Source organism: Bufo bufo, chromosome 8 (assembly GCF_905171765.1).
Source record: "Bufo bufo chromosome 8, aBufBuf1.1, whole genome shotgun sequence".
NCBI lineage: Eukaryota > Metazoa > Chordata > Amphibia > Anura > Bufonidae > Bufo > Bufo bufo.
This window is the reverse complement of record NC_053396.1, coordinates 38,863,512-38,880,110: the sequence shown is the minus strand read 5'-3', so window position 1 is coordinate 38,880,110 and position 16,599 is coordinate 38,863,512. Positions and strand designations below refer to the sequence as shown.

The 16,599-nt window shown below is 46.6% G+C and overlaps 1 protein-coding gene across 1 annotated transcript; it reads left to right on the top strand.

Moving 5' to 3' along the window:
• Positions 1-634: 634 nt before the first annotated feature.
• Positions 635-8,258, top strand: ZBTB6 (zinc finger and BTB domain containing 6). Its single transcript, XM_040404861.1, has 2 exons — positions 635-754; positions 6,775-8,258. The coding sequence occupies exon 2, from the start codon at positions 6,785-6,787 to the stop codon at positions 8,027-8,029; it is 1,245 nt and encodes a 414-aa protein (XP_040260795.1). The 5' UTR covers positions 635-754; positions 6,775-6,784; the 3' UTR covers positions 8,030-8,258.
• The last annotated feature ends 8,341 nt before the right edge of the window (positions 8,259-16,599 follow it).

Genomic DNA, 16,599 nt, shown 5'->3' with positions numbered 1-16,599 from the left:
ACACACAGCTCTGCTACATGCAGGTTACACACACAGCCTGCTACATGCAGGTTACACACACAGCTCTGCTACATGCAGGTTACACACACAGCTCTGCTACATGCAGGTTACACACACAGCTCTGCTACATGCAGGTTACACACACAGCCTGCTACATGCAGGTTACACACACAGCTCTGCTACATGCAGGTTATACACACAGCCTGCTACATGCAGGTTATACACACAGCCTGCTACATGCAGGTTACACACACAGCTCTGCTACATGCAGGTTACACACACAGCCTGCTACATGCAGGTTACACACACAGCTCTGCTACATGCAGGTTACACACACAGCCTGCTACATGCAGGTTACACACACAGCTCTGCTACATGCAGGTTATACACACAGCCTGCTACATGCAGGTTACACACACAGCCTGCTACATGCAGGTTACACACACAGCCTGCTACATGCAGGTTACACACACAGCTCTGCTACATGCAGGTTATACACACAGCCTGCTACATGCAGGTTACACACACAGCTCTGCTACATGCAGGTTACACACATACACAGCTCTATTTCATGACTGCACTTCTGTACACTCTACCAGCTGCTGTGCACATCTGACCCCTCCCACACACGTGACTCATCACATGGTCATGACGTCACCACAGGTCCTTTGCCCCTCCAGCAGCTAGCAGCTCCGTCAGGCGAAGAGTGTGTGGGTTCTATGGGCGCCGGGTCCGGAGCAGAGTGACGTCACAGGTGAGGCGGATGTCGGGGTGCCGCAGTGACCGGGGGCACTGGGTTCTAGTAGTCCGTCAGAGGATCCGTCATGCCGGTTCTATCTACAACTACAGGCCACAATGGCCGCCTCTGCTCACTTCCTGACTGGAGTACTTGCTACTTCTTGGGTTCAATTCACACGCAGCAGATTTGTTGTAGAAATTTCTCTGACTTCCCTATTCATCTGAACAGGACTTGTAGAAATCTGGGAGTTGCTGCCCGCACTGATGTGAGGGACTGTAATCCGTGTATGTAACACTACCAGACCGCAGGGGAAACAGTGAGGCTGACGGTGGGCCGATGGGGGTAGTAGTTCATGTTCTCACGGTTAGCGGATGGCGTACAGTGGTTGGGGCACTCTCCAGTGCAGGGAACACCAGCCAGATGTTGGTTGAGGTGCCCTTGACGGTAATTGGTGTAAGGTGCTTTTGCGGCTGGGCCCCTGTATCCGTGACGCCAGCACCGTTAGGTGCAAATGTTGAGAGTAGTAGTAAGAATGAGGAGTCGGTTGTTGTAAACCAGTTGAACATTTACTGAAGAATCAATAATCTCTGGACAGTTGGTATAGTTCATCAATGAAAAGCATTTTGTATAGCACAATTAATAATAAGTTCCATTGTATTCCTATTATCAGATAGTGGCAGTGGTCAATGGAGGGATCTTTCTGAGGCTACTTTCACACTTGCGTTCGGAGCGGATCCGTCTGGTGTCTGCACAGACGGATCCGCTCCTATAATGCAAACGCTTGCATCCGTTCATAACGGATCCGTCTGCATAACTGTTTTTTCAGATCTGAGTTTTCACTTAGTGAAAACTCAGATCCGACAGTATATTCTAACACAGAGACGTTCCCATGGTGATGGGGACGCTTCAAGTTAGAATATACTAAAAGAACTGTGTACATGACTGCTGCCTGGCAGCACCCGATCTCTTACAGGGGGCTGTGATCCGCACAATTAACCCCTCAGGTGTGGCACCTGAGGGGTTAATTGTGCGTATCATAGCCCCCTGTAAGAGATCAGGTGCTGCCAGGCAGCAGGGGCCGGACCCCCCTCCCTCCCCAGTTTTAATTTCATTTGTGGCCAGTGCGGCCCCCCCTCCCTCCCCAGTATTATATTCATTCGTGGCCAGTGCGGCCCCCCTCCCTCCCCAGTATTATATTCATTGGTGGCCAGTGCGCCCCCCCTCCCTCCCCAGTATTATATTCATTGGTGGCCAGTGCGGCCCCCCCTCCCTCCTCAGTATTATATTCATTGGTGGCCAGTGCGGCCCCCCCTCCCTCCCCAGTATTATATTAATTGGTGGCCAGCGCGGACCCCCCCCCCCCCAATTAAAATCACCCCCCCCCCCATCATTGGTGGCAGCGGAAAGTTCCGATCGGAGTCCCAGTTTAATCGCTGGGGCTCCGATCGGTTACCATGGCAGCCAAGACGCTACTGGCCGCACTGGCCACCAATGAATATAATACTGGGGAGGGAGGGGGGCCGCACTGGCCACCAATGAATATAATACTGGGGAGGGAGGTAGGGGGCCGCACTGGCCACAAATGAATATAATACTGGGGAGGGAGGCCGCACTGGCCACCAATGAATATAATACTGGGGAGGGAGGCCGCACTGGCCACCAATGAATATAATACTGGGGAGGGAGGGAAAACTCGGAAAATGCACCGTTTGTCATCCGCCTCCGTGATCCGTGTATCCTTTCCATCCAAAAAATACGACCTGTCCTATTTTTTTGACGGACAACGGTTCACGGACCCATTCAAGTCAATGGGTCCGTGAAAAAACACGGATGCACACAAGATTGGCATCCGTGATCCGTGGCCGTAGGCTACTTTCATACAGACGGATCCGAAGATCCGTCTGCATAAAAGCTTTTTCAGAGCTGAGTTTTCACCCCGTGAAAACTCAAATCCGACAGTATATTCTAACACAGAGACGTTCCCATAGTGATGGGGACGCTTCTAGTTAGAATATACTACGAACTGTGTACGTGACTGCCCCCTGCTGCCTGGCAGCACCCGATCTCTTACAGGGGGCTGTGATCCGCACAATTAACCCCTTGTGAAGGGGTTAATTGTGCGTATCATAGCCCCCTGTAAGAGATCAGGGGCTGCCAGGCAGCTGGGGGCAGACCCCCCTCCCTCCCCAGTTTGAATATCATTGGTGGCCAGTCTGCAGTAGCGTCCTGGTTGCCATGGTTACCGATCGGAGCCCCAGCGATTAAACTTGGACTCCGATCGGAAATCTCCGCTGCCACCAATGATGGGGAGGGGGGGAGAGGGGAGGCCGCACACTGGCCACCAATGATATTAATACAATAGAGGGGGGGGCCGGGGGGTGCACACTCTGGCCACCAATGATAATACAATAGAGGGGGGGGGGGGGGGCGCACACTGGCCACCAATGATATTCAAACTGGGGAGGGAGGTGGGTCTGCCCCCTGCTGCCTGGCAGCCCCTGATCTCTTACAGGGGGCTATGATACGCACAATTAACCCCTTCAGGTGCGGCACCTGAGGGGATAATTGTGCTGATCACAGCCCCCTGTAAGAGATCAGGGGCTGCCAGGCAGCAGGGGGCAGACCCACCTCCCTCCTCAGTTTGAATATCATTGGTGGCCAGTGTGCGCCGGCCCCCACATCCCTCCCTCTATTGTATTATCATTGGTGGCAGTCATGTACACGGGGCAGTCATGTACACAGTTCTTAGTATATTCTAACTTTAAGCGTCCCCATCACTATAGGAACGCCTCTGTGTTAGAATATACTGTCGGATCTGAGTTTTCACGATATAACTCAAATCCGATGGTATATTTTAACATAGAGGTGTTCCCATGGTGATGGGGATGCTTAAAGTTAAAATATACCATCAGATTGGAGAAAACTCAGATCCGATGGTATATTAATAGGGACTCCTGACTTTACATTGAAAGTCAATGGGGGCCGGATCCGTTTGCAATTGCACCATATTGTGTCAACGTCAAACGGATCCGTCCCCATTGGCTTGCATTGTAAGTCAGGACGGATCCGTTTGGCTCCGCACGGCCAGGCGGACACCAAAACGACTTTTTTTTTTACTTCCCTTTATGTCCGTGGATCCTCCAAAAATCAAGGAAAACCCACGGAAGAAAAAACGGTCACGGTTCACGGAACTACGGAACCTGTTTTTGCGGACCGCAAAAAAAACGGTTGTGTGCATGAGGCCAGAGTGTGAGAGTCCTTTTCACCCTAATAGATCTCAATGGTGGTGAATAGGACAGGGGATCAAAAGAGCCCCTGAGGGCTCTAGTTATTAAATAAAAAGTAAAAAAAAAAATTAAAATTGCCCTCTTTTCCAAATTTTACATAAAAATATATAAACAATAAAAAAAAAAATTAGGTATCACTGGATCCAAAAATGTCTGAACTATTAACATTTTTTTTTAAATTTCCTGTGTTGAATATCGTAACGAAAAAAAAAATGAAAAACATGCGATTTGCCCTTTTTTAGTCATCTCACCCCCCTCCCCCCACAAAAAAAAATTAAGTGTTTAAAAAGTCGTACATACCACAAAAATTGTACCAATACTACAGTCATTGTACAAGGAAGGAATAGATAAACTTGGACAATCACCTACTGTGAATGGTGGATCCTGCCTTATCTGTCATTCTAATCCTGCCTGTAATGATATCACCCATGTGTACAGATAAGCAGGTAACTGCAGTAAAGTGATCTGTACAGACCAAGAGGTGGCGCCAATTATTAGGCTTAGCGGCCAGTGCAAAAACTGCACGATTTTATGGTTATTGTTTTACTATAGATATTAACATGGAAAATTAAAAATAACATCATCAAAAATTCTTTAAAAGTATATTAAACATAAAAACATGATTTAAATGAAAGGTCATTTTCTTATGACACATTCCCTTTAAGGGGTTAAAGGGCATCTGTCAACAGATTTCTACCTATGAAACTGGCTGACCTGTTAGGGTACTTTCACACTTGCGGCAGAGGATTCCGGCAAAACATATGCCAACTGATGGCATTTGTCAGACGGATCCGGATGTGGATCCGTCTGACAAATGCATTGAAATGCCGCATCCGTCTCTCCGGTGTCATCCGGAAAAACGTAGCCGGTATAAATGCCGGATCCGCTTTGCCGTAACACTTAATGCCGGATCCGGCACTAATACACTTCAATGTAAATTAATGCTGGATCCAGCATTCCGGCAACTGTTCTGGAATTTTGGACGGAGATAAAACCGTAGCATGCTGCGATATTTTCTCTGTCCTGAAATGGCAAAAAGACTGAACTGATGCATCCTGAACGGATTGCTCTCCATTCAGAATGCATGGGGATATGCCTGATCAGTTCTTTTCTGGTATAGAGCCCCTAGGACGGAACTCTATGCCGGAAAAGAATAATGCTAGTGTGAAAGTACCCTTACATGTGCACTTGGCAGCTGAAGACATCTGTGTTAGTCCCATGTTCATATGTGCCCGCATTGCTGAGAAAAATTATGTTTTAATTTATGCAAATTAGCCTCTAGGAGCAATGGGGGCGTTGTCATTGCACCTAGAGGCTGAGTTCTCTCTGCAACTGCTGCCCCCTCTCCACTTTGACGGGGCCAGGCAGTGAAAAAAAATCATCAAGCCTGGCTCTGCCAGCAAAGTGCAGAGGACACAGTAGTTGCAGAGAGAGCAGAGTCTCTGGGTGTAATGACAACGCCCCCATTGCTCCTAGAGGATCATTTGCATATGTTAAAGCATCATTTTTCTCAGCAATGCGGGTACATACGAACATGGGACCAACACAGAGGCCTTCAGCTGCCAAGTGTACATGTAACAGGTCAGCCAGTGTCATAGGTACAAAACTGCTGACAGATGCCCTTTAAGATGAGGTAAGCTTTAGGCCCCTTTCACACGAGCGAGTATTCCGCGCGGATGCGATGCGGGAGGTGAACGCATTGCACCCGCACTGAATACTGACCCATTCATTTCTATGGGGCTGTGCACACGAGCGGTGATTTTCACGCATCACTTTTGCGTTGCGTGAAAATCGCAGCATGCTCCTCTTTGTGCGTTTTTCACGTAACGCAGGCCCCATAGAAATGAATGGGGTTGCGTGAAAATCGCAAGCATCCGCAAGCAAGTGCGGATGCGGTGCGATTTTCACGCACGGTTGCTAGGAGACGATCGGGATGGAGACCCGAACCTTATTATTTTCCCTTATAACATGGTTATAAGGGAAAATAATAGCATTCTGAATACAGAATGCTAAGTAAAACAGGGCTGGAGGGGGTTAAAAAAAATAAAAAATCATTTAACTCCCCTTAATCCACTTGCTCGCGATGCCGGGCATCTCCGTCTGACTCTTTTATTGTATAGGACCTGTGGAGAGCATTAACTATAGTTTAAGGACCTGGGATGACGTCACTCCGGTCATCACATGGTACGTCACATGATCTTTTACCATGGTGATTCACCATGGTAAAAGATCATGTGATGACCAGAGTGACGTCATCCCAGGTCCTTAAACTATAGTTAATGCTCTCCACAGGTCCTATACAGTAAAAGAGTCAGACGGAGATGCCCGGCATCGCGAGCAAGTGGATTAAGGTGAGTTAAATGATTTTTTTTATTTTTTTTTAACCCCCTCCAGCCCTGTTTTACTTAGCATTCTGTATTCAGAATGCTATTATTTTCCCTTATAACCATGTTATAAGGGAAAATAATACTATTTACAGAACACCGATCCCAAGCCCGAACTTCTGTGAAGAATTTCGGGTTTGGGTACCAAACACGCGCGATTTTTCTCACGCGAGTGCAAAACGCATTACAATGTTTTGCACTCGCGCGGAAAAATCGCGGGTGTTCCCGCAACGCACCCGCACATTTTTCCGCAACGCCCGTGTGAAAGAGGCCTTACAATAACTGGACTCAGGACCTTGGTGCCGTCACATTGGAAATTTCATGTACAGTCTTACGCCATCTTGTATGTCTTGTGTCTTTTCAGAGCTGCCACCATGTCAGAATCTGACATCCTCCACTTCCGGTTTGAACAGCAAGGAGATGTCGTCTTACAGAAGATGAATATTCTCCGAGAACAGAACCTGTTCTGTGACGTTTCTGTATATATTAACGACGCTGAGTTTCATGGACATAAGGTTGTGTTTGCCGCTTGCTCTACCTTCATGAGGGATCAGTTTCTACTGAATCAGTCTCGGCAGGTGCGGATCACTATATTGCAGAATGCAGAAGTGGGACAAAAACTGCTCCTTTCCTGTTATACCGGGGTCCTGGAGGTGAGAAAAAAAGAGCTTCTGAAGTATCTGACGGCGGCAAGTTACTTGCAAATGGTTCACATTGTTGAAAGGTGCACGGAAGCTCTCTCACGTTACCTACAGAGCGAGACCTGTGAGAGTGACGAGACGCTTCATCCAGGTAAGAGTCCTTCTTGTTCTACTGAGGAGGATCCTGCGAAGGGTCAGGATAAAGACTGTGAGATCATTGAACTCTCAGAGGACCTAGATTACCAGGTTAAGAAGGAAGGAAATAATGAAGCGGAGCTGCACAGCTTGGAACCGGAGAAGAATGATCTGCCCTCAGTGGAAATTGACTACAAAGACGGTGATATCTGCGTTTTTAGGATGGGCTCCATGTCTGATCATGAGAACCATTTGGACAGTGAGCAGTTCTCTCAGCCTTGCACATCTTCTAAATCCAGCATGTACTTTTCAGACACGCAGCATTCCATGATTAACTCCACCGTGGAAAACCGCATGAGTGATTTACCCCCCGGCCACTTCCAGAACTTTCAAGAAGGAGGGAATCCATCTTCTGGTATCATTCATGGTCTTCAGAGTCCTGCAGAGGGAGTCTGTTCCTGGAGACATCAGTGCCCTAAGTGCCCACGCGGGTTCCTGCATCTGGAGAATTATCTGCGCCACTTAAAAATGCATAAGCTCTTCTTGTGCTTGCAGTGTGGAAAAACCTTCACCCAGAAGAAGAATTTGAACAGACACATCCGCGGACACATGGGTATTAGGCCGTTTCAGTGCTCTGTATGTCTGAAAACGTTTACTGCTAAGACTACCTTGCAAGACCATCTCAATATCCATAGCGGGGACCGTCCCTACAAGTGTCATTGTTGTGACATGGATTTTAAGCACAAGTCAGCCCTGAAGAAACATCTCAGCTCCGTTCATGCAAAAAGTGGAGATAAACCAGGCTTGGACTCCATTACAAAAATCACTATAGATTACAATTAGCCTCCTCTATAGAGTGTGTAAAGGGTTTCTCACCTCTCCACTCTCCACCGGCTGTGTTTGGTTTTACAGTTTCTTTCAGCTTGGTTTAGGCTGGAGTATCAGACACGGCTAGTGGACAAGGGAAGCACTGTTTCCGGGGAAAACCTTCTCATGTAACCTCTGTAAAGACTATGGCCACCTTTTGGTGACTTTTTATTATTGCATTCTATTTATTTTGGGATGTTTTCTCTCTCTAAGGGCTCATTCAGACGGCCGTATGCTGTCCGCAAAAATACTGAATGCTATCCGTTTTTTTGCGGATCCGCAAAAAAAATGAAACATGTCCTATACTTGTCCGTGAAAATCAGGACATGGCCCCATTGAAGTCTATGGGTCCGCAAAAATACTGAATGCTATCCGTTTTTTTGCAGATCCGTTTTTTTGCGGATCCGCAAAAAAACGGATGGCATTCAATATTTTTGCGGACAGCATACGGCCGTCTGAATGAGCCCTAAGGGTCCATTCACACGTCCGTTGTTTCTTTCCTGATTTGTTCCGTTTTATGTGGAACCGATCTGGACCAGTTCTGTACCCATTCATTTTCAATGGGTACAGAAAAAAAATCTGACATTGAGCTGTCCGATTTTTTTTTTTTCCAGGACCCATTGAAAATGAATGGGTACAGAACTGGTCCAGATCTGTTCCGCAAAAAACGGAACAGATCAGGAAAGAAACAACGGACGTTTGAATGGACCCTAAAGCATTCAGCTGCAGACTATTGCTTCTCCTTCCCAGTGAATCCGTCAGAGAGCTGCTCTGTCGGCTCGATCTGTAGCCCTTATCTTTACTTTCCCAGCAGCTCATAAACACTGTATAGGCTACATCATTTTTATCCATCTGTTAATAATTTAAATACATTTTTTTTTTTTATAAAGAGCAATTGGAAATTTTTTTTTAATCCCAAATGAGTAAAATGTAATAATAAAAAAGCCACCAAAAGTGTCCATAGCCTTTAATTAGGTTATATGCGCCCCCCCCCCCTCCCCCCCAGAAGCAGTGCCTTTCTTGTCCACTAGGGTTTTCTGGGATTTTTTAACTGATGACCTCAGGATATCAGTATCTGATCGGTGGGGACACCTGGGACTCCGGCTGATCAGCTATTGGAGAAGGCAGTGACGCTCGCAGTAGTGCTGTGTTCTTCTCTCTGCTTTCCCTAGGAGGCTATCAGACGTCACGTTCATCAGTCACGTGGCCTAGGCACATCTCAGCCCCATAAAAAATGAATGAGACTGAGCTGTGACACCAAGCAAAGCCGCTATACACTGTACGCCGCTGTGCTTGGTAAGCTGCGAGAAGGGCGCAGTGCTCCAGCGAACGCATGTGCCTTCTCCAACATCTGATCAGATAGCTGAAAGATCCTGGAAAACCCCTCTAAAGGGGTTATCCATATTCTCGAAATCCCCCCTCCACATGTGACGGGCCCCTCACCGGTAATATACTAGCGATGCTCTTGGTCCCTGCACCACCACTGCTGCTTCTCCCTGCAAACGGATGAAAACTTCCGGGGGGGAGCAGCCAATGGCAGACGGGGACGAACATCCCTAGCGTCACCCGCGATGCTAGGGAGGCTCATCTCTGTCCCCGCCTGCCGTTTGCTGCTTCCCCGTCCTCCCCGACAACGGATGTTTTCATCTGTGTGCAGGAAGAAGCGGCGGTGCTGGGAGCGGGGTAAATGCATTACCGGTGAGAGGCCCAGCACATGTGGTCTTGGTTGAGAAATTGAATAACCCCTTTAAGGTTTTAATAAAATTTTAGCCATGCTGTTTAAAGGTATACCACATATTTGTTTAGCGATTTCTCAATATTTTAGGTAATGATTTAAGGAAGTTAAAAAGTTTTAAAAGTTTTTAAGTATAGATATATATATAATCCAAAATCAGGGCAGCACTGTCGGTGTCGAGATGCACATAGCCCCACTGTCGGTGTCGAGATGCACATAGCCCCTGCGGTTTAGGTGAAACCAATCATCTGTTGCAAGGAAAGGGAAAATAAAATCTCCCTCTTTCTCCTTTTTGAAATAAAAAAAAAATCCTTTGTATAAGGCCTCATGCACACGACCGTTGTTTTATTCCATGTCCGTTGTGCCGTTTTTCGTGATTTTTTGCGGACCCATTGACAACTCGGCTAATGCACCGTTTGTCATCCACGTCCATGATCTGTGGTTCCAGTCCGTCAAAAAAATATAACCTGTCCTATTATTTTCACGGAAAATGGTTTGCGGACCCATTCAAGTCAATGGGACCGCTAAAAAACACGGAGGCACACAAGATTGTCATCCGCGTCCGTTTCTTTCCTATCATTTGCATGGCAAACCTGTCTTACATTTTATTTTACTTTCCTTCATGTCTGGTGATCCTCCAAAAATAAAGGAAGACACGCGGAAACGGATCACGGAACAACTGAGCCCCATTTTGCGGAACGGAACACAACAACGGTCGTGTGCATGAGGCCTTACTGTGTTTGAAAGTGCCCAAACTATTAATATAGAAAACTATTTATTCCATAAGGTGAATGCTGTAATGGGGGGGAAAAAAAATCAAAATGGCCGAGTCCCTGTTAGGCCCCTTTCACACAAGCGAGTTTTCCGCGTTCGTGCAATGCGTGACGTGAACGCATAGCGCCCGCACTGAATCCTGACCCATTCATTTCAATAGGTCTGTGGACATCAGCGTTTTTTTTCATGCATCAGTTCTGCGTTGCATGAAAGCAGCATGTTCTATATTCCGTTTTTTTCACGCAGCCCTGGCCCCACAGAAGTGAATGGGGCTGCGTGAAAAACGGAAACAAGTGCGGATGCGATTCGTTTTTCACTGATGGTTGCTAAGAGATGTTGTTTGTAAACCTTCAGTTTTTTTATCACGCGCGTGAAAAACGCATCAAAACGCATTGCACCCGCGCGGAAAAAACTGAACATCTGAACGCAATCACAGACAAAACTGACTGAACTTGCTTGCAAAATGGTGCGAGTTTCACTGAACGCATCCGGAGCCACTCCGTCATGCTCGTGTGAAAGAGGCCTAAATTGGTCGCTTGATCTCCCTAATAAAAAAATGGAATAAAGAGTGATGGAAGCCATACATACCTCAACATGGCATCAATAAAAACTGCAGGTTGCTCTGCAAAAAGAGCCCTGAACAGCTCCACAGACAGAAATAAAAATAACGTTTTCAAAGTCATTTTTTTAAAGTTTTTAAAATATAACAAAAACTATATAAATGTGGTATCTCTGTAATCTCTCTAACCCTCACAATAAATGCAACGTGTCATTTTCACTGCCCATTGCACATCGTAATACGAAACCTGTAACACAAGAGTGGAATTGTTAGTTTTTTTTGGTTTTTTTTTACCAGTTCCACCCCAATCATGATTATTTTTACCAGTTTGCCAATACATTGTATGGGATGATAAATGGTGCCATTAGAAAGTACAACTTGCTCGCAAAACCCAAACCCTCATACAGCTATGGTAATAAAAAAACAACAAATGGCTCTGGAGGGCAGGGAGGAAAAGCGAAAAAATAAATAAAATTGTTTATTGCACCAAGGGGTTAAAGTGTGCCTATCTGTGTCTGGTATAGAGCAGAAGGAGCGGAGCAGTTTGATATATAGTTATGTGGGAAAGATTTAGTCTATTTTTCGTCCTGATCAGGGACTGGTGGTCTTCCTTGTAGGACCTGCCACGTGAATCCTAAGAATAGAAAGGCAGGGGTTTAAGTGTAAAAATTACAGGTTTTACTGAATGTTTTTCCATAAAACCATAGACCTCTGTGCTCAGCTCCTCCTGCTCTAGAACATGCTGGCTGTACAATGTGACGTGTTGTCTCTCCCTTTGTTCCCATTGTAATGGAAGCCTTCAGACGTTTTTTTCTGGTTATTTCGGATTCTGACGCTTTTTAATTCCAGTGATCTAGCTTTGCATATGTGCTAATTATATAGTCTAACATATAATGTGGTATGGAGTGATGATGTTTCCATTATTTTCTGAGTTATGCGAAGTCTTAAAGGGATAGTCCAACCATGGACAGTAATCACTGAGAGACCTTGGTCACGCCTTATTTATCCTTGACGCTCCATTCTGTCGTGTCTCAGGACCCCTGCTGGTCTCTACGTCCCAGGCCTTCTCAACATGGACATGTCGCTTCTCAGCCATTGATTGGTTGAGCAGTCAAGAAGTAGAGATTGGCAGGAGGAATAGACATGGCAGGGGATGGAGTATTTACCTTTTTTGTATATATATTTTTTTCAAACATTTTACAAAAAAATTTCTTTTTGACAGCCTTTTAAAGGGTTTTTCCAGGACCAACATATTTTGACTAGAGATGAGGGAATCGATTTGTTCATCATAATGAGTTCTTCACCTGCGAGGGGCTGAAGATGCCTCCCTGCCCTTTGATTGACAGAACCAGACATCTCGCCGAGCCTTGACAATGTTATGTCTGCACCACAGCTCCGGGTAGGGGTGTAAGCGCAGAGGCCTGAAAGTGGCACAGTCACTGCCCTGCCTCTTGGCACTTGTGCTACTACTCGGGGCACAAGATTGTCTGTGTCGGGCGAGGTGTCTGGTCCTGTCAATTGTCGAGGGGGAGTTTTTCCAGCAGCAGGGACAGCCCCTGACAGGTGAGGAACTCGTGATGAACAAATCGATTTATTAATGACTAATTATGACCTTTTCGTTGCATGGGTCATCGATATCGGATTGTCGGGTCAGACACCCGGCACCCTCAGCGATTGGCTGCTGTAGTACCGGAATTGTACAGAGTGTACAGTGTACAGAGCCAGAATACCACAGCGCCATACACTGTTTAGTGGCCGTTCTCAGGTACTACATCAGCATTGCGTAAGTTAGACTATTAACCATAAAAAACTCTATGGGTGTTAGGGTATATTATGATATTTTATTTCATAATTTATGTATATCTAGGCCTCTTGCACACGACTGGTCCGCAAAAAAATGAATCTGCAAAAAATACGGATGACATCCGTGTGCGTTCCGTATTTTGCAGACCGGAACAGCTGGCCCTTAATAGAACAGTCTTATCCTTGTCCCTTATGCGGAAAATAATAGGACATGTTCTATATTTTTGCAGAATGGATATACGGAAACGGAATGCACCTTCCGTTTTTTTGAGGACCCATTGAAATGAATGGTTCCGTATACAGTCCGCAAAAAAAAATGGAACAGACACAGAAAGAAAATGCGTTAGTGTGCAAGAGGCCTTAGGGCTTGTTCACACGACCATGTGAAGTCTGTGCTGAAATCTTTTTGCGGTGCGGAGGCACGGAATGGAACCCCAGAAAGCACTCCGTAGTGCTTCCGTAGTTTTTTTTTTCCGTTCTTCCATTCCGCACTTTCGGATTTGGGGACCCATTGAAGTGAATGGGTCCGCATCCGTGATGCGGAATGCACACGGAACGGTACCTATGTATTGCGGTCCGCAGTACGGCAACGGGCAGCACACGTTCGTGTGAATGAGCCCTTAGGTTGCATGCACACGAACGTTGTTTGTTTCCATGTCCGTTCCGTTTTTGTTTTTTTGCGGATTCATTTCAATGGGTCCACAAAAAATGTGTGCTGTCAGCATCAGTATGTCCGTTCATAGCCCCGCAAAAAAAATTGAACATGTCCTATTCTTGTCCGTTTTAGGCATTGTTACAGTGGATCCGCAAAAAAAAAAATGGATGGCATACGGATGTCATCCGGAAAAAAAAAAAAAATGGATGACATACGGATGTCATCCGGAAAAAAAAAAAAAATGGATCTGCAATCTGTGGACCGCAAAACACATATGGTCGTGTGCATTCGGCCGTATGCCTCATGCACACGACCGTTGTGTGCATCTGTGGACGTTGTGCCGTTTTCTTTTTTTTTTTTCGCGGACCCATTGACTTTCAATGGGTCCGTGGAAAAATCGGAAAATGCACCATTTTGCAGCCGCATCCGTGAATAGTGTTTCCTGTCCGTCAAAAAAATATGACCTGTCCTATTTTTTGGACGGACAACGGTTCACGGACCCATTCAAGTCAATGGGTCCGTGAAAGAACACGGATGCACACAAGATTGGCATCCGCGTCCGTGATCCGTGGCCGTAGGTTACTTTCATACAGACGGATCCGAAGATCCGTCTGCATAAAAGCTTTTTCAGAAATGAGTTTTAACTTCGTGAAAACTCATATCCGACAGTATATTCTAACACAGAGGTGTTCCCATAGTGATGGGGACGCTTCTAGTTAGAATATACTACGAACTGTGTACATGACTGCCCCCTGCTGCCTGGCAGCACCCGATCTCTTACAGGGGGCTGTGATCCGCACAATTAACCCCTCAGGTGCTGCACCTGAGGGGTTAATTGTGCATATCATAGCCCCCTATAAGAGATCAGGGGCTGCCAGGCAGCAGGGGGCAGACCCCCCTCCCTCCCCAGTTTTAATTTCATTGGTGGCCAGTGCGCCCGGCCCCCCCTCCCTCTATTGTAGTATCATTGGTGGCCAGTAGGAGGAGCTCCCAGCCGGTCACAGACAGCGCAGCAGGTAAGTATGATGCTTGTAATATTGCTAAGTAACCATGGTAACCAGGCCTGCAGTAGTGTCCTGGTTGCCATGGTTACCGATCGGAGCCCCAGCGATTAAACTGGGACTCCGATCGGAACTCTCCGCTGCCACCAATGATCGGGGGGGGGGGGGAGAGGGGAGGCCGCACACTGGCCACCAATGATATTACAATAGAGGGAGGGGGGGCGCACACTGGCCACCAATGATAATACAATAGAGGGAGGGCGGGGGGGGCGCACACTGGCCACCAATGTTAATACAATAAAGAGGGGGGGGGGCCGGGGGAGGCCGGGGGTGGGGGCCGCACACTGGCCACCAATGATATTCAAACTGGGGAGGGGAGTCTGCCCCCTGCTGCCTGGCAGCCCCTGATCTCTTACAGGGGGCTATGATATGCACAATTAACCCCTCAGGTGCAGCATCCGTTTGAAATTGCACCATATTGTGTCAACGTCAAACGGATCCGTCCCCATTGACTTGCATTGTAATTCAGGACGGATCCGTTTGGCTCCGCACAGCCAGGCGGACACCAAAACGACTTTTTTTTCATGGCCGTGGATCCTCCAAAAATCAAGGAAGACCCACGGACGAAAAAACGGTCACGGACCAACGGAACCCCGTTTTGCGGACCGTGAAAAAATACGGTCGTGTGCATGAGGCCTTAGAGTGTGAAAAAAGTCTGGCAATGAAATGGGTTAAATAAATTTTTTTTTTGGTCTTTTTATAGAAAAGTCTAAAGTAAAAAAATGTTAACAAAATATTCTATCAATTTGTTTTAATAAGAAATTCGTCACTGCTCAGTTTGTCCAATCAGCAGATAATTTTGTAATTCTTGTCTTCATATCTTCCAGAAAAATACTGTGAGAACCTTTTTTGCCGTCTTTTATCTACTGAATGTGAAAAGGGTGATGCTCACATGTTATTTCACGTTACTTCTGGAAGTTAATTCACATAAAAGAGCATCTGTCAGCAGGATTACACCCATCAAACTATGGATAATTCCTGATGGGGTTGATCCTACTGAGTAAAATGATACCTCATTATTGTTCCTCTCTTGTGTTGGCCCTGATAAAAATAACTTTTTATTAGGGCACATTCACACGAACGTGGTTTGGTTCTGCATCCGAACCACTTTTTTTGCAGCTCGGATGCGGACCCATTCCCTTCAATCCGTTCCGTGGCCCTGCAAAAATTTAGAGATCATGTCCTATTGTTGTCCGATTTGCGGACAAGATTAGGCATTTCTATACGGCTGCCCGTTGAGTTCCGCAAATTGCGTAACGCACACAGGTGGCCTCTTGTGTTTTGCTGATCTGCAGTTTGGGGACCACAAAACATGTGCATGAGCCCTTAGTATGTAAATGAGGTCTTTGGTCACCAAGGCAGTGGTCTCAAGCCCCTCGGAGCACCAGAGCTCCTCCGCTCTGCACAGGTGCCTAGTCCTGTTGGGGGGACCGGGTGACTGCAGAGGAGACTATTTTTCTCAGGAACAGCGCAATGGAGGATTATAAATGAGGTATAAATTTACTCAGCAGGATAAACCCTCACAATGGCCTCATGCACACGACCGTTGTTTCGGTTCACATCCGAGCCGCAGTATTTGCGGCTTGGATGCAGACCCATTCACTTCAATTGGGCCGCAAAAAATGCGGACAGCACTCCGTGTGCTGTCCGCATCCGTTGCTCCGTTCCGTGGTCCGCAAAAAAAATATAACCTGTCCTATTCTTGTCCGTTTTGCGGACAAGAATAGGCAGTTATATTAATGGCTGTCCGCACCGTTCCGTAAATTGTGGAACGCACACGGACGCCATCCGTGTTTTGTGGATCCGCAATTTGTTGACTGCAAAACACACAATGGTCGTGTGCATGAGGCCAATCACTGATGGAAATCACTGACCAAACACTGATGTGTGAACGAGGCTGTAGGGTATGTATTTTGCAAATGGATCCGCAAAAAATACAGATGACATCCGTGTGCATTC

What these genes read in the sequence shown, in the direction of transcription:
- ZBTB6 (XM_040404861.1), top strand. Translation starts at nt 6,785, where the DNA reads ATGTCAGAATCTGACATCCTCCACTTCCGGTTTGAACAGCAAGGAGAT.